Consider the following 19,161-nt stretch of genomic DNA (forward strand, 5'->3'; position numbering starts at 1 on the left):
TATTAAAGTAAACATTGAGGTAAACTTTTACACTATACATTTAGCTATAATGTTAATGAATACTTTTTTCTGCTTATGTTATATAACAATTTAGGGAAAATTGTGCTTATTTCTAGTGATGTCCATCAATGCATATTCCCCTCTAAATACCTATGTATAATATCTGCTGTTTAGTATAGATTCTGAAACATAATTTCATTCCACTTAAAGTTCACTAAATTTTATAGTCAAATTTTATAATCTGAACTAATGATCAGAAAATGTATTAAATAATGTACTTGAAGCTCTTTTGAAAAAGTTGAGCTGCATTGGACACTCACAAATATGACTTCTAATTAGTTTATTCTAGAAAAAAATTATTTGTTTCCAAATAGGAAAAAAATGAGGCATAAGGCCAAGCAGGTATAAAAATATGGATAATTTGTGTGCAATCACTCATTTCCACTGTGGGAACATAATGTAAATTGTACCTTACCCCTTCAAATATAAAGAAAAACACCTTTTTTCATTGATGTTGGTTGAAGACGATCTTTGTATACAATCTTTTATTGACAAAAAATTAATAATAATACTTTTGTGACCTGTGCCAGGTACTACAAGGTATATACAGTGGCAAGAAATAAGGGCCAAATATAGAAGAATGAAGACTTCCTCACAATGCAGGAGTGACATACTATGATAAAGGGATAGAGGGTGGTCTATTTATGGTTACCTTTAACTTGTAGTGGGTGTGGGAGGAGTGGGGATAAAGAAAAAGAGCCCGGGCAGAAGTAATGGCTCTGCTGAACTCTGAAGCAAAATGTACTTTTTATTTTATTTTTTTTTGAGGCGGAGTATCGCTCTGTTGCTCAGGCTGGAGTGCAATGGCGCCGTCTCGGCTCACTGCAATCTCCGCCTCCAAGGTTCAAGCAACTCTCCTGCCTCAGCCTCCCGAGTAGCTGGGACTACAAGTGCCTGCCCCCACACCTGGCGAATTCCTGCATTTTTAGGAGAGATGGGGTTTCATCATGTTGGCCAGGCTGGTCTCAAATTCCTGACCTCATGATCCACCCGCCTCAGCCTCCCAAAGTGATGGGATTATAGGTGTGAGCCACCACACCCAGCCAATATATACATTTTACTAGATCAAAGGGATGGGGTTGAATTCTAGGCCACAATGCCAGGGCCATACAGATCCTTGGGAGTCTTTTTTAAAAATTAAGACTTTAGAAGCAATTGAGAATCTCTGAGTGAGCATCTAGAGGGACTGATGAGATTTGTACTTGCAAAAGAGTATTATAGTTATTAAGATAAGAAATAATGGTGATTCTGATTTGAATTGCAAAGGGAATGGAGATAAGTGGGAAAATACTGAAGCTGTTCAGGAGAAAACATCAGCAAGACCTGAGGCTCAACTGCTGTGGAAAGAAAGGAGGGAAGAATCAATCTCAGGTTTCTGGTCTGGAGGGTTGGATGGATGATGGTATCATTATCATCGTTAGGAAATAATAGAGGAAAGTCAGGAATGAGAAGCAAGATGAAAAGTCGCATTTTGGACATTTGAGCTGGAGGTACCACCAGGACCTCCAAATGGAGCTGAGTGTAGAGGTCCAGTCTGGGGATGAGAGAACAGAGAGTGACTCAGGACAAAATTGGTACATGAATGCAAGGAGGTGGGTGTGGTCATTCAGGGTAAGTCATAAAGCAAAAAACAGAGCCTACGACAAATCCTCGAGAAATGGAATATTTTAGCCATAGGCCAAGAAAGACTCAGCCAGATGAATAAGAGGAAAATCATATAAAGCCACTATACATTCTCTGTATGGCCTATCTCAGGCATTAAACTTAAGCCAATTTGGTTACATGTCCTAACTTCGGTTACATGAAAGTTGGATGCAATCCTGATATAGCTGGGTGCCATGAAATTCTAGGAAAGAGAATATTTCAAAAAAGAAGGTCAACTATGTCAATTGCTGACAAGAGGTAAATTATATCCATTATAAAAAGCAAAGTTTAGAAAGCTGAGATCAAGGCCATTAAGAGTAACAGGATATCAGTGAGAGAGTGGGATAAGGCCGCACATGGTACTAAGCATCTCGTTGGAAAATGTCGGTAAAGCTCCATATTTGAATTGCCTATGTTTAAAATCTTGAATGGGCTCCTATTATATTCTTCGATATGGGATAGAAGAAAACATTCCTGGAAGACAAAATGGAAACAGAACAGTACATTCTATTCTTACTCTTACATTCTGCAAATAAAGGAATCACGAAGATAACCACACATCCAAACCGGAGATACCGAGGCACTTTTAAAATTGTATTTTCTTCCACAAAGTAGGAAATATTACATAAAATGTCTACCCAAAATGTTTTCTGGGAAAAACAAGACAGATCATTCATACAAAATGTTTTTGCAGTTCCTATAAGTGTGGAAGTCACACTAATTGAGATCCCTTACTCGTGTATCATATCATTTTTGAATATTTTAAAGACTGAAGTCTTACAGAAAAGAGGTATGTTTAAAAGTCTGTTTAAAGAAGTATTTTCCAAATTATTTTTTAATGGTCAAAATAATAATTCATTGGTATATATTTTGAGAAAGGCCACAATGAAATATCTAAATGTTAACCATGCCATTAACAGCAGCTTTATAAACCTTCAAAGACATATTTGTCATAAAACACAGACCATGTACTGATATATAAAGAATACATATCTTTTCACAATAATTATGTGGACTGATGTATGAGAAGATGACTAACCCAGGAGAAAGAAAGATTATTCTAAATGTAACCATACTTGGAATTACTTTTTCAGCATTTGCCTTTCTGAAATGAAAAGACACATTCTTTGGAACAATATATATATGGAAGGAATCAACCAAAGAATGAGCCTAGCACAGTAAATAGCAGATGTTACAACAGCTACAACTCACACATACTGCCTGCTGTCAGCCAGGCACAGTTCTGAACACTATAGATACACCAACGATTAATTCTTCCCAAACCTCTACTAGGTAAGTATAAATCATATCCCCATTTTACAGAGAGAACTGAAACACACAGAGACTAAATAATTTCAGCAAGATCACAGAGCTGTACTAAACAAACATTTATTAAATTTGTTGAAAACAAAATTTGTTTTGACTTAATGACAGAATTAATTGTCTGTAATTAAAAAGAGTATCCACGTTGTCCACTACAGAAAGGAGTCATTGGACAGGGTGAAGAAAACCCATTAAACTAAAACAGAACAAAACGCCTGCTAGAACAGTTCATAAGAAATGTATTGATTCGAACTCTGAGGGAGGCTTTAAGAATTATTACCAACATGGTCCAGAAAGAACTCATTTTATGGGAGACAATACAGTGACCTAAGTGTTAATTACTTTTTAAAAAGAAAAGAAGAAAAGAAAAAGAAAAATGTTAAGGAATTGACCTTATTGCCTACCAATGTTAGAGTCCAAACACAGAATTTTAGGGCTGCTTTGCGTGATTTAAGCAAAAGTGACAAGCAGAGAGAAAAGCAAATATCCATAGATTCTCGATCCACTGGTCATATAAATATTGTTCCTCTTTCATCAGTTATTGACTCATTACTGGTTTCTTCCCAGGGGTGGTCCCAAAGGAAATATTCTAAATCATATTTTCCAAGAATTCCTTTAAGTAAGAGTCAACGAGATTGCAACCTGTACTACACTTCCATTTGAGAACACTCTCATAAGCTAGGACAAGTGCTGAGTTACATAATTAAAATGCTCTAAAGGTCCTTCTACATCAAATGCTTTCTCTTAATCCATTTTTCTGGTGCCTGACTGAGATGAAAAGCTGATAAAAGAGTAACTTAATGTGACTAAATCTACATACAGGACAGTATTACCTGGTAAATATGTACAGAGTCGGGGAGGGGAGAGATTGAGATAATATAAATCCTTTCGTGGAAGTGGTGTCTTTGCCCATTTTCTTTTTAACTTTTTACCTTTCATTCTGAATTTGCTCCATAATTTACTGGATAAGATTTAAAATGTTCTCATTCAGGCATACTAAATAACTTGATCATAAACTTTTATTTCTCCTGACAAATGTAAAATGTCATTCGCGCTATTAAAACTTCAATTTAAACCCTGGGTTAAATACAACACACTTTAAAATGCGACTAAAGTTACAATTTTCACTTTAGAGACTAAGAGACTGAGATTAGACTTAAACATCAGATATACTGAATCAAAAATTAGGCCCCAGATAACCAGATGCACCTTTCCATTTTATTCGTTTTTAAAGACAGTCCTGTCATTGTGTGTATTTTATCCCCTACCAGACAGAAAAAGACAAAGTAAAGGTTGCTCGGTCCTGTTTTGCATATGTAAAGTGTCTCAAGCAACCTCAGGAAATTCAGGCACTGTCAACACAGAAATTATTTCTTTTCCAGTATTTATTTATTTATTTATTTAGAGATGGAGTCTCGCTCTATTGCCCAGGCTGGAGTGCAGTGGTGCCATCTCAGCTCACTGCAATTTCCACATCCCAGGCTCAACCAATCCTCCCACCTCAGCCTCCCGTGTAGCTGGGATTACAGACATGTACCACCAGGCCCGGCTAATTTTTGTATTTTTTTTTAGAGACAGGGTTTCACCATGTTGCCCAGGCTGGTCTCAAACTCCTGAGCCACAAGAGATCTGCCTACCTCAGCCTCCCAAACTGCTGGGATTACAGGTGTAAGCCACTGTGCTTGACCGAGAAACAATTTCCTTATCAGTTAGGAAGAGTTGAATCCTCTTCATTGTCTATTAACCAATCATTAGGGTAAGAAACACAGGTTGAGATTGCACTGAAGGGTCACTACACTTAGAAAGAGAGCTTTGCATTTATCAGAGCCTAAATGCAATTCATTTGGCTTCTTGTATTACTGGAAGTCAGCTACATTCCCCAAGTAATATTATCCCCAAAAGAGATAGTTAAATATTCCAGAATGAAAGAAAACAAAACAAACAAACAAAACCTTCTAGGGAAATAGTACCCGATGACTGTATTCTAAATCCTGTGCTCTCAAAGTAGTGTTTGAGAGCATGCAAACTCCCTAACTATACAAAGAAGTTGTTGGGAAGAGAGTGAAAAAGGTAGATTAGACTGCTCCTTGATGTGGCATTATGATGCTTATGATGTTCATCACACAGGAAGTAAAATATTTCTGAGTTCCATGTTAGATCACTTCACTTCCAATAGTCCAGGCACGGTGCTAGGCACTTGGGATGAAAAGACAAACGCTGCATTTTAAGGCAGTGTGCTGGGAGCCATGTGAGCACAGACTGCAAGAGGTTAAACCCAGTACACTGGCCACATCATGGTTTTGGGAAAGGGGGACCCTAAGCCTACACTAAGAGAGTGACAGGTGGACTTGGAAGAAGAGCACATTCCAGGTGAGAGAAAAACAGAAAGTGTACTTTCTTGGGATGGTGATGGGATGAAGCATACCAAACCGCTATAAGCCATTCTGAGCTAACAAATCCTAATCCAAACTCCCAATTCCATTTTCACAGTCATAGGCTTGACCTTGACCTTGACCTTGTCATCAATTGCATCTCCTGCAAAATCTCAACTTCTACTATTTAACTCTCCAAAATTAAGCCAAATCTTTCGTCCCCAAATCTAATCCTCTCTTTCCTTTTCATCTCTATTACTACCACCAGCTTCAAACTATCAACATTTCTTGCCTGGAATACCAGAATAGCCTCCGAATTGATGTCCTCTGACTATTATGCAACTCATTCTCTACACATGTAACACTCAGGTACAACACGGGTGATGTTTTAAAATGTAAATCAGATCCTGACACCCCACCATTGCATATTGCCTGGTAATATCCACATGTAATTCAACTCTCAGCTCTGACTAAATGCCTTCCTGGCACTTGTCAAAATTAAGCATAAAGTTATTTATTTGGCTAGTTGCTTATTTTCTTTCCCCCCTGCTCCTCTCACCTCCCATTGTCCTGGAATTTCCATGAAGACAAGAATCATTTCATTTTTGGTCACCATTGACTCGCTAGAGCTAAACAAAATGCCTGTAAGGAGTTACTCAAAAAAAAAAAAATCACTTTTTTTTTTGGACAAAGTATATTTTGGTATTCTTCAAATTTTTATTCAATTTCTGACTTTTAAAAACAACATTTTCTTTTCTTTCTTTCTTTCTTTTCTTTTTTTTTTTTTTTTTTTTTTTTGAGACAGTTTCACTCTTGTTGCCCAGGCTGGAGTACAATGGCGCGATCTCAGCTCACCACAACCTCCGCCTCCCAGATTCAAGCGATTCTCCTGCCTCAGCCTCCCGAGTAGCTGGGATTACAGGCATGCACCACCATGCCCATCTAATTTTGTATTTTCAGTGGAGACGGAGTTTCTCCATGATGGTCAGGCTGGTGTCGAAGCCTTAACCTCAAGTGATCTGCCCACCTCGGCCTCCCAAAGTGCTGGGATTACAGGCATGAGACACCGTGCCCAGCCAAAAACAACATTTTCAATGTCCATATTGTGTAACAAAACAACAGAAGAACTTTTATCCACCAAGGATATTTAACCATGTTTTATTCTAACCTGACAAATCTATGGTACAGCAAGTATAGATTTAAAAAGGTTTAAATTGTCCAGGTACAGTGGCTCATGCCTATAATCACAGCACTTGGGAGGCCAACGAAGGGAGATCACTTGAGACCAGGAGTTTGAGACCAGCCTGGGCAATACAGAGAGATCCCATCTCTAGAAAAAGTAAAAACAAAACAAAACAAATAGCCTGGTGTAGTGGCGCACACTTTAGTCCCGCCTACTCAAAAGTCTGAGGTAGGAGGATCGCTTGAGCCCAGGAAGTTGGGTCTACAGTGAGGGTGATTGTGCCACTGCACACCATCCTGGGTGACAGAGTGAGACCCTGTCTCAAAAATAAAAAAAAAAGTTTAAACTGATAAGTAGTGAGAGCTTCAGTTAAACTATACAGTATTAATTAAAATTAATTATACTAAGGTTTAAATTAAACTTGTGAAGCAAAAGCTTTAAATACAAATGATTCTCAAGTTAGTCTATGAATATGAGAAAGATTTCTAGCATTTAAATAATAAGTAAATTAGGAGGATTAAAAAGAGTAATCTGATGATAAGGCTTGAGAGATAACCAGATGCACCTTTTCATTTTATGAGTTTTTAAAGACAGTACTGTTGATACAAGGAGACACTGCCAAGAATTTCCCATAAATAACAAAATACTGAATTGATATTCTGGACGTCTCAAGGGGCTTTATATCTAAGTATCAACTAATGTTGAAATACTCATCTTAGCACTTTTCAGCCTGTATGAATATCAGCTACTTTTCAAGAAAATAAAAGGAGTAGCTCATGAGACTGGTAATAAAATACGTCACCCTTAACCCCAAGATCACCAGATTGAATCTGTTCCAGGATAGTGTATCTAGTAATACTGAACACAGTTACATTGACAGCAGCTGTTTTGTAGCATCCAATCTAGAGAGTCAAACTTTTCCATTTAGTCTTTATGACATAGCTGACTATGTATTCCAACATACCTAATGCCTTTTTTGGCCACCTAAGAAAAGAGTAAATATTATTGAACAGTAAATAGCTTTCCATAGAAAATAAGAAAATACATATGAAATACCTGCTTATAGGATCGTTCTGTACGTAATGTGCAGGAAAAAAAGACTAGACGGATACACACCCAAAGTTCAATAGTAGTTATCTCTGGATAGTGGGATTGCAAATGCATGTATGTACTTTAAAAGTGTTCTATAATTAGCATATATTACTTCTGCAATCAAAATGTAAAATATAATTTCAGAATTTTTTTATAAAAATGATTTTTGTAAGCTTATAAATCATCTTAGTTGACCTGTGATGGATAATAAAAAAGGAAATTGTGTAAACTACTCCCACTCTAAGATCTTAGCAACTTTCTAGAAAGTTGCTAAGGATTAATACACACTTCTGTGAGATTAAACAGAAAAATAAGAAGCTAACTAAACAGATATGTGAGCCTATAATCTGTTTAACTAAGCATAGTTTTAAGATAGACTATAACCTGAGGTTATTTATTGCTAGAAGGAATATTACATTCTCTGACACAGCCATGTTCTCTAACACTCATACTGAAATGGTCAGCAAACTGTCCTTTTCTGCTGAAATGCCCATTGAAACTCAAATCTTCTCTTTCTGCCCATTAGCACTGAAACCTCTCATATGGATTATGAAATATAAGTTTCTATTTTGATATTTCATATTAACTATTCTTTGGAAAGCAAAATCCAAAAACATAAAGAGAATTTTATGTGCTTTTAAAAGAAAATGACAAGTGTCTTTTTTCTTAATGTATATCCAAATACTTCTGCTTTCTTCCCATCCAATACAGAATTCACGCTATACTTACTTCAAGAGGTAATGTGCCTATACCTCACTTATGAAACAATTTAAACCTGATACTTGGATGCAACAGGTGGACTGATGGACTCACTACTTACTGACATCATGGAGATGCCATGATTTTCTGATTTTTATTTTTTGGTCATTAAAGATGATAAAATAACTATTAATAAAAATCCAAATATATTGTTATGCAAGGCAATGACAGAAGAACATATTCTGAGTGATAGCAAAAAAGTCTTCAATAAACATAATCATGTCATGGAACTTAGCAATATGGCTTCTTTACTTAAGTGGACAAATGTAAATTGAAAAAGAAAATTTGAATATAAAAGTTAAAAAAATAAATTTGTTCCTGAAACAAAACTGAGTGGACTCAAGATTATTTGCATGTCCTGCATCACCAGTGAGGATCCAAAGCGTCAATTTCCCACATGATCAATTTCAAGATGGTGTTTAGTATTTCCAGTATATTCTTTACTTAATCAGAAATATTTAAAGAAATTTAATTAATGAAGCATTTTATTTAAATTTAAGTATCTTAGCAAATATATCTTCAAATTCAAAATAAAGTAAGAACTGATCTCATTTTTGAAATCAGAACTGTCCAAGTCCCCTTTCAGATAAGAGGATTTGTTTAAATAATCTTTCAGTTCTCCAGTGTCTAACCATAATGGAAGTAAAGAGAAAAAGGTAGTGAAAGCAATAGCAACAACAATTGAGACTTATGAATTATAACCATGTGCTAGTAACTGTGTTATATATTTTACATGCATTATTTCATTTAATCATGAATCATTTTTGGAATAAAGAGCCAGTATATTTTAGAGTATAAGTATACAAAAAAGTAAAATGGTGTTTAAAAATTGAAACTAAACCACCCTTTAACAGTCTTTCTTTGAATACTGAAAATAAAAATAAGATGTATAAAAATGTTTTAGAATCTGATCAAAGCATTTTTAAATGGTACTTTTTTTTTAAAGACAAAAGTAGAGGAAACAAGGAATATTTTAAAAGATGCAATATAAAGCTAGTTCAATTTCAAACACAAAAAGTCTGTCAAGTAAAGATATATACATATATGCATGTGTTTTCACATACATGGCTTTTCTGCCCTCACCAAAGACCATCTACTTTTGCCAAGGAGTTAGTTCTAAGCTGTGGTGCTGATATCTCAGAACTCAGGGATTCTCATCTATTCTAAGCTCAAAATGGGGGGACCCAATTTCCAGTCTTCATTCTATCACTGATCTGCTCTTTTATATTGAACAAATCTTTCCTTCTCTGAATCTTCCTGATGATACACACATAGACACACACACACCAATCAATCAAACAATATTTTATAATCGCATATTCTATTTCCACTCCACTTCATCTCATCTGAACCGTTTTACCCCTAGGAGTAATCCTTCCATCTTCCACGGATGAGATTTTGGAAATACATTCTATCGTACCTAGGTAAACATGTGGCTACTCAGCATACATGGTCAGTTCACGTTCTCATTTTACCCACATGAGGAAAACTGTATAATCTGAATTCTAAGTCACTTTAAGAAGCATAAGTTACTAATAATAACAATGAAAGAACATAATATATTGAAAGCAGTGAGAAAATATTCCTTCAAAATGTATACATTTTAGTTCAAAGCAATTACTATTAAAAAGCACTCCAGTTAGTAAAATCTACAATAGACATAATCTTTAATTAATTAGTAAAATACATATACACTTTTAGGAAAAATAGTTCTTCTATGGTTTTGCTGCTGAGATAGCCAGCAGATGTCTGCCTAGTCTGGAGGGAATTTTTCTTCCTCAGGAGAAAACAGCTTAAATGGAAACAAATAGCCATATGCTGACTGTATATTGCTTAGCAGATGATGTAGAGAGCCATGTTCTACAATGGAAAACATGAGGGTCAAGGTTCAAATTAACTTTCTTTAAACTTCAATGTAATTATCCAAGATCAAATTACGTATTAAATATAAGTTGTGTCAAAGATCCATGCTATCAATTTGTGACAGGCATAACATGGAGTTCTAAGTTTAATCATTGGTGATATTGGGTACAGGAGAATAGACCCACAAAATATTTTCCTAATATAAACTTTTAAATAGAGCTAATCCAAAACAAGCAAGAAAATACAACTCGTAAGACCTTCTTAGAAAGTTGGGTTTAAAACTGAATTAGACAAATAGTGAGTTTTTATGTCTTAAAAACAGCAAAGTATTCTAAATTAAATAATTTCATATTCTCATCAAGATGTGATTATTGGTTTGCAAAGAAAAATAATCAATGAAAAATAAATTTTAAAACCACATTTGTGCATAAAAATTGTTTTCTTTTATAAAATCAAACTTCAAATAATTACAAGTGAAAACGTTAGAGATAAAAACTACTATACATTTCTTGGCATTCCAATTTTTTGACTTTATAATTGTGTGAGATAACTTTGACTGCATCAAAACTGTTTTTGAGAAAAAGGTTTATAGCTTTTAACTACACAGCAAAGAACAGCAGCAAAACATTAAACAATATCTGCACTGAGGTCTACCCTTGTTATAACTGGGATATAAATGAAAATAAAAATAAATAATCCCCCAAATACCTGATAAATAGAATAACTTTGGTGCATTACTTCAACTTAAATAAATATTTAAGGTACAATAGACAAAAATATTATTTCTATACAGAAATAAAGGTTTTAAATGGCATTCTATATTAACTTTTTTTCAATGTTTGAGAGGTTGACAATTGTTAGGAACCAAGAAATACAGTTGTTGTTACAGCTGTAAAACTTGGTTTAAAGGCAAATAAAACACATATAAAGGTTTTGAAAGCATTACCAACAACTGTGCTATGAAACCTGTGTTGCCTCAAGACACTTTTCGTTAATGTTTTTACTTGGGGGCGATAGTTTCACTAAGCAATTAGATGCAATCTTTGTCTTCCTGTGTCTGAGCCTTGGGGAAAGTAAGAATAGTTCTCATTAAACTTCTGGTACCTAAACTGAGGAAACATTTTTTTAAGTAGTAATATTTTCCAGGAAAAAATAAAACCTAAACTGTAACAATACTTTACAGGCTTAACTGACAGCAAATAAAGTCCATGCTTCCCCCTCACATTTACCCTGTCTATGTCACATACAAAAAGCTGGTTTTGACTTTAGGACTCAAACGTCTTAAAAATGGTGAATTAGCACTACCCATCGCCTAAATAACTGAAATACAGTGAATGAAATTACCACATATCCATTTGTAGTGCACTGTAGCATGATTTTCCTAAATAATAGTTTCTAGACATCGTAAACACACAAAACCTTTTTAACTACAGAGTATTTAATTTTTCCAATAAGCTTATAAGCTTACGTGTCTAAGTCATACAATTTGCCCGAATGAAAATATGCTTTTTTTCTTTTTTTTTTTTTTGAGTCTCAGCCTCCCGAGTATCTGTGGCTACAGGCATGCACCACCATGATCAGCTAATTTTTTCTTTCTCTTTTTTTTTTTTTTTTTTTTCACTTTTTGCAGAAATGAAGTCTTGCTGTGTTTCCCAGGCTGATCTCAAAGTCCTGGCCTCAAGTGATCTCCTGCCTTGGGCTCCCAAAGTGTCAGGATTACAGGCGTGAGCCACCATGTCCGGCTAAAAACATGCTTATAATAACTGCAATTAAACTAGTATAAAAATTATTCAAAGCAAATACTACTCAATTTTTTTCAAGGTTTCTTTTTTTTGTTGTTTTGTATTTTTTTTTTAAGACAGAGTCTCATCACTCTGTCGCTCAGGCTGGAGTGCAGTGGTGTGATCTCGGCTCACTGCAACCTCCACCTCCCGGGTTCAAGCAATTTTCCTGCCTCAGCCTCCTGAGTAGCTGGGATTACAGGCATGTGTCACTACGCCCGGCTAATTTTTGTATTTTTAGTAGGGACGGGGTTTCACCATGTTGTCCAGGCTGGTCTCGAACTCCTGACCTCAGGTGATCTGCCCGCCTTTGCCTCCCAAAGTGCTGGGATTACAGGCATGAGCCACTGCGCTTGGCCCAGGGTTTCAAATATTTATTATCACTAATAAGAATGTTTATTATAAAACTATCCTTATTAATATCAAACTATATTTGATAAATATTTGCTATATATATATTCTCCATTTAAAAGTATATTAATTGTTCCTGAATATTATCTTAAAGTATTTTTAAAGTACACATATTAAATTGTATTCAGTAAATTATAATATTCTTTTTTCTCAGGAGCTTGAAAACATTTTGGAGACATACTGATGAACATCATCCTAAAATTTATGAGCCACACATTAAGGGGCTCTGTATTTGAATATTTTGCTGGTAAAAGTGATGTAATGATCTTATGGCTGGTTTCAACTCCATGATTGCATGTTTGTTGACTAAGGCTAGAAAGCTTTTCCCATAATGGCCTCTCAAGGTAATGGAATGTCTAGCTAAGAAAGAGAACTTAACTGGCAACTAATAGTATCTTTAAAATATCTACACAAAAGCCAGATTAGAAAAGACAACTCTCTACATCCTAGTGCACTCAAAGTATCTTGATCATGTCGGGGTAAAACTAAAGGTGTTTGAAAAGGAAGCTCTAGAAAGTAAGCATTTAGTCCTTTTGTTCAAGTCTGTAACTTTTTAAAAAATTCTGACAATGATAAAAACGCAGGTAGAGTAGGAAATAATACAGAAAAAAGGGTGATTTTCGATATTTGAAAACATCAATGTTAGTAAATACTTCACTTATAAGCAATTATAATTCCTGAGAACAATCACTATTTTACCCTCTGGAGTTTCTTATCTACCAAAATAGGAGCTGGTTTAGGTCATCTGTATCACCTTTTTGATTCTCTAAATTTGTTTTCAGATAACTTAGTTTTATCTCCACATAGAATAATTATTCTGAAATATAAATGTGTCAAAAGTTACAAAGATACTAATATCATAACTTTGAAATATGACTTTATCAAAAAATGCAGCTGGTCCTCTATATTCATGGGCTCTGCAACTGTGGAATCAACCAATCACAGATGGAAAATATTAGGGGAAAAGAAATGATAGTATCTATACTGACTATGTATGGGTTTTTTTTTCCTTGCGATTATCCCCTAGACAACACGGTATAGCAACAATTAGTATATGAGCTATTGTACATAATCTAGACATATTTGTAAGTATATGGGGGAGGGTGTGCATAGGTTATGTGTAAATACTATGTCATATATAAGGAACTTGAGCATCCATGGGTATTTGTATATACAGCAGTCCTGTAACCAATCGCCCATGAATCCTGAAGGAGGACTATACATTCTTTTATAAACAGGTCGAACATTTAAACTTATTTTGCATGGGCTACATTCAAGTTGGCCTTAAAAAATAAAAAAAGCAAACTAGCCTTCTGTTATGATGACAGCTGTCATTCACCTCACTAATTTAGTTCTGAGACCTTTACTGAGAATCAAGACAATAAGAGAAAGGTCATAAGTTCATTGTTAGTTAATTGTGAATAGGCAAACATAAACTGGATTGTAGAACTTCAAAGAAATATTTTAAAAATGAATAGCTAGTTTCAACATAGTTTAAAATGGTTACTTTAATTTTTATTGTATCTAATTATATTTTACGCTCATATCAGACATTTTTGGCATTCTGTCTTAAGTAATATGAGGCTCTGGGAGAGTGATCAAGTCATTTACATTCTCTAGGGCTGATTTCATGTTAATAATATGATTGAGTAATAATAAATAATAAAAGGATTGAGCAAATTCCTTTCTACATTTATAATTTTATAATTATATAAATGTATAATTTTACACTTAAGTTATAGTTGAATATTGAAGACAATTTTGGAGACTATGAAAACTAATTATATAATTAAAATTTTGAACATAAATTATATTAACATATGAATTATCTTGGAAAAACATCATATACAAATATATACATAGTTATGTATATAGTTTTACAGAAAATTATATATAAAGTGAATTTTATCTAAATTTAATTTGTCTCTCCAATCCCTATGCAATTCTCAATTTTTGTCATATTATATACAGCAGGATCCTTTCAAGGGAATGAATCATTTTGGCTACTCCTTAAATGTAGATAGAAAATAAAAGAAGCTCAATTCTTATTCAACTGCAATAGAAGTCTAGCCTATAGATACAACAGTTTAATGGTTAGTCAATAAATCCTTCTTGAGGGTAATTTCAAATGAACTGTATTTGGTGCTAGTGTAAATAAACTGAACCATCAACTACTTGAGGATAACATACACCTGTTTTCTTCCAAAGGCACCCTACAGTAGCCAAGAAAATAAAATATAAGGCATATATACTTTTTTGATATAGCTTTAATAGAAACACATTTCTAGAATTAGAAATGGTTCAAAACTCTAACTTAAACTGCCAGTTGAAGGTATTTTTCTTAATGAAGACAAATTTTTAAATCCCATACTCTCTTATTTATAGGCAAATTCTCATATGTAGATATGGATAAGAGTGTGTGTGTGTGTGTGTGTGTGTGTGTGTGTGTGTATTTTTTGGCTATTCACAGGTATGATCCCACTACTGATCAGCATGGGAGTTCTGATCTGCTCCATTTCTGACCTGAGCCTGTTCACTCCTCCTTAGGCCAACCTGGTGGTTCCCCATTCTCAGGAGGTCACCATACTGATGCCAAACTTAGTTTGGACACCCAATGGGCATGGTGCAGTACAGCCCAGAACCCCTGGGCTCAAGCAATTCTCTTGCCTCAGTGTCTCAAGTAGCTGAACTATAGGCAGCACATGGTTCCCTATTCAATATATTTAAAGGTAACAAAGGAGGGGATAGAACAATTTTAATAAAATTTTCCAAGAGAAAATCACTCCCAATCAAAAGTCAAATCGTTAACAAACTGTGGAAATCCCAATTTAGCTTGAATAACAAGTTAGGATAAGAAATACAGAAAACCGAAATAGTAGATTGTATTCATATACAAAGCTAGAGATTATCCTCGGGTAAGGCCTGAGATACAAATTCGACTTTTCATTGCCATGCTCAAACAAATGATGCCACTCTGCCACTCCCCCTGCCAAACGCAGAGCGCCCAGTTTACTTACTGGCTACTTCCAGCGATGCATTGTGGCTCACAGCCTCTCCAAGGTAATTCCTTGCTACACAGACATAGACTCCTTCATCAGGTCTACTTTTCCGTCCATGTACTATACGTAAGAAAAATAAAGATCCACTTGGCAGCAACATTCGGTGTGAGCGAGGATCATCTTTGTCTGTCTCCACTCTCTCTCCCCCTTTGTACCATTCAATAGTGGGTGTGGGGCGGCCTTCGGCTTTGCAGTTCAAAGTTGCAGGTTCTCCTTTTGAGACAATCAGGTCTGACGGGTGTTCAACAATGCGAGGTGGAAAATCTTCCTGACGAAGACGGGAGCCTGCAGAAGAATTCACAAAATATCTTCATATATCACTTGAAAACAGTTAATCGCTTATTTCAAAAGCATTGGCTTAACCATTACTATTTAAACACTGCATAACATTGGCCTAGCCTTCCTACCCTATTTACTAACAATCTTTCTGGTGTCTGCTTTGACTACACCTTCCAATTCCTGAATCCTTTTGAGTCTCCACTCAGAAACTTCTCTCGCTTACACATTGCCTGTGCAAATCCTGTCTACTCCTCAAATCCCTTATCTGCAAGTCCTTTCAGAGCCCATTACATTGTGTGTTTACACCATGCATGTGTCCATTTCTGCAGAGGAATGTGTTTATTACAAATAATGGCATGGCTCCCTGGAAGCTCCTTTTTAACAAACATCAGTCAACACTTCAACAAAACATACGCTATATACTAATGAACATTTGCATTCAAATATATAATAGAACTGTCTTTTATGTAGACTTTTATATCTTCCTAAATAAAGTATATATACTTCCCCAGAGTTTTTATTAATAAATTAATTTTATTAATAATAACTTATATTTTAATAGACTTCAGAGATGAAATGCTAAGTACCTGAGTTTAAATAATTAAATATACTATTAAGTGGAAAAGGATATCGAGTGAGGGGCTTCATTCTGGACTTTACATATTACTTAATAAATGAAGCCCTGTGTGTATACGCCACTTAAATATTTTCTGTGTCTGTACCTTATTTTTTCCAATGAGATTATAACTCAAAAACAGGAATGATGTTTCATATTTTATAACATTCCTATCTTATTTCTGCTTATATAGAGTAAATATGTAAATTTATCAAAGATTTCTCAAATTCAACAGCCAAAGGCCTTACTGAAAGAGTCCCAAACCGTGCCTTCATCTAGTGTTTCAAGGTCAATGAATAAGGCAAATTAGAAACCAGTCTTCCTCTCTTTCTGTCCCCTAGTTTTTCCCAAATTCCTCCCAAAAAGTTCTCAAATTACTCTGCTTAGCCTCATCTATATAGGCAGCTACCATCACAAGTCCAACTACCGTCCCTTTCTACCAGGATGTAGGAAAGCCTCTGAAATCGTTTCACTTCAGTGTAGCCAGATGAAGGCTCTGAAATGCAAATGTAATGTGGGTTGTCCTCTACTTCAGTGGCTCTTAAAATAAACTGATTTGCTCTTAAGGTAAGTCTTTAACTAGACCTACAAGAGCTGGCATGTTCGTTCCCTGATCCACCTGTCTACACACTTCCTGTTCCATGCTCTTCTCTGCTGTCTTCAGCCTGACTTCTGTTAGCTGCAGAAGTACCTTGCGCATCCTCCTGCCACATGACTTATGCCTGCCACACGGCCTGGGCTTGAAGTAATCTTACAGTAGAATACATCTACTCTATTTCAAATCTCTGCTCTCCCTAATCTTTACAAGAAAGTTAAATGTTCGTTTTATAAACCGAAATAGCACTATACAGCTACCCTTGGTAAGAATGATCAGAATTACAATATATAAATCTATTTGTTGGATGCTACTTGTCTATTTTTCCCACCCTTCTGTAAGATCTGTGGGTCTGGTTTTGCCCATGGTATTTCCCTTATGCTTGGCAGAGTGCTGTGCACGTTACAGTACTCAGTAAACCATGTGCTGAATAAATGACAAAATAGAATGAAGTGCTGAAAGAAAGACCTAACTAGGCAGAATGAGATGAAGTTTAACAATCATGCATTCTATGACAAGACAGGAAAATATTTTATTTTTCAAAGTTATAACTAACACGTATATATTCAACCTTTAATAGACTGTAAGCCCTACATGAGGCTTATTTGTATCTAATTTGTAACTACTCCAATTCATGTTTTTCTCAGTGAAATATATTAATGAATAATGAGAGATCTATTATTTGCTCATGTCCACCATGAAACAAAAATTATAATTTGAAATGCTAATAGTTTTATAATCTGAAACACTAATAACTTTAGCTTAGTGCATGCATAGAGCATGGTATAGATGCTTTCAATGAAACTAAGCTCTAGAAAAGGAGGAAATAAACTAGCCATATAAAAGAAAAAAATTACTTGGAAACTCATACTCTCTAAGGCTATGTTGAAGCCAAGTGAAATTCAGATTGGATTTTATATTAGTCATCACAGTCAGTGCTATACAACTTCAGAAGATTAAGTACTGTAATATGTTCTTGGCCTTTACCTTGGATGGAATTCTGAAAGGTGGATGCTAAGGAGGATTGACTGCTGAGGAGATATTTATTTAATTAAAGCAACTTTTATTTTAAAATCTGAAAGTCCATTTCAGATAGAAAATAGGGATATATAGGCTGTTATGAGAACACAAAGAAGGGTCACCGAAGATCGCCTGAGCAAGTCAGAGAAGAAACTCAAACACATTACGTTTGAGATAAGCCTTGAAGAATGAGTCAGAAAGGGAAGACAGGTGATGATTTCACCCAGAGTCACAGCTACAGGAGTATGTGGTACACTTGTGGGACCTGCAAGCTGCTTAGTATGGCCTGAGTATAAGGTGCATTTCAGAGACTGTGAAGTATAAGTCTGAAGAAATAGCAACAATAAATAACTTCTTGGGCTTTGTACACTGAGCCACAGTTTTGGAACCCAGTGGAAGGCAGCCAGAAACCATTAAGAAATTTTAAGCAATGGATGAGTATCATCAAGGCTGGTTTTAAAGAGCTCGCTATTGGTAGCATGAAACTGGACCTAACAAGATGAGCTAAGAAGGAATTAGTGAGGACCCATTTCAAGCAATAAATCTGAAAACCAGGGTCAAGCATGGTGGCTCATGCCTGTAATTCCAGCACTTTGGGAAGTCAAGGCAGGAGGATCACTTGAGCCTAGGAGTTCAAGACCAGCCTAGGCAACACAAGGAGACCATGTCTCTATAAAAAATTCCAACAATTAGCCAGGTGTATGATGCATGCCTGTAATCCCAGCAACTCAGGAGCTCAGGTGCAATGATCACCTGGGCCTGGGAAGTCGAGGCTGCAGTGAGCTGAGATCACACCACTGCACTCCAGCACAGGGACAGAGGGAGACACTGTCTCAAAAATAAAGAAAGAAATCTGAGAGCCAGAACTTAGACATTAACAGACGAAGGGAAAACAGAAGGAAGAATCCCAAGATATTAATTCGTAAAATCAACAGAGTCTAGCCACTGACAATATGGAGTAAAAGGAAATGCAAACACACAGGATGGACGACAGGCAGAGGGCAGGACGGACGACAGGCAGAGGGCAGGACGGACGACAGGCAGAGGGCAGGACGGACGACAGGCAGAGGGCAGGGAGAGTCCATGTTTCTTGTCTGTGTAATG

General features: G+C 35.7%; 1 protein-coding gene across 13 annotated transcripts in view; it reads right to left on the bottom strand.

Annotated features, from left to right (window-relative positions):
- The window catches only part of ROBO1 (roundabout guidance receptor 1), a 1,183,344-nt gene that overhangs the window by 324,980 nt on the left and 839,203 nt on the right, over positions 1-19,161 (bottom strand). For all 13 annotated transcript variants that reach the window (XM_054551660.2, XM_054551661.2, XM_054551659.2 and 10 more), the window contains one exon: positions 15,506-15,832. In XM_054551660.2, coding sequence (XP_054407635.1) covers positions 15,506-15,832 — 327 coding nt within the window. The remainder of the gene's footprint in view (positions 1-15,505; positions 15,833-19,161) is intronic.

Source organism: Pongo abelii, chromosome 2 (genome assembly GCF_028885655.2).
Source record: "Pongo abelii isolate AG06213 chromosome 2, NHGRI_mPonAbe1-v2.0_pri, whole genome shotgun sequence".
NCBI classification, from domain to species: domain Eukaryota; kingdom Metazoa; phylum Chordata; class Mammalia; order Primates; family Hominidae; genus Pongo; species Pongo abelii.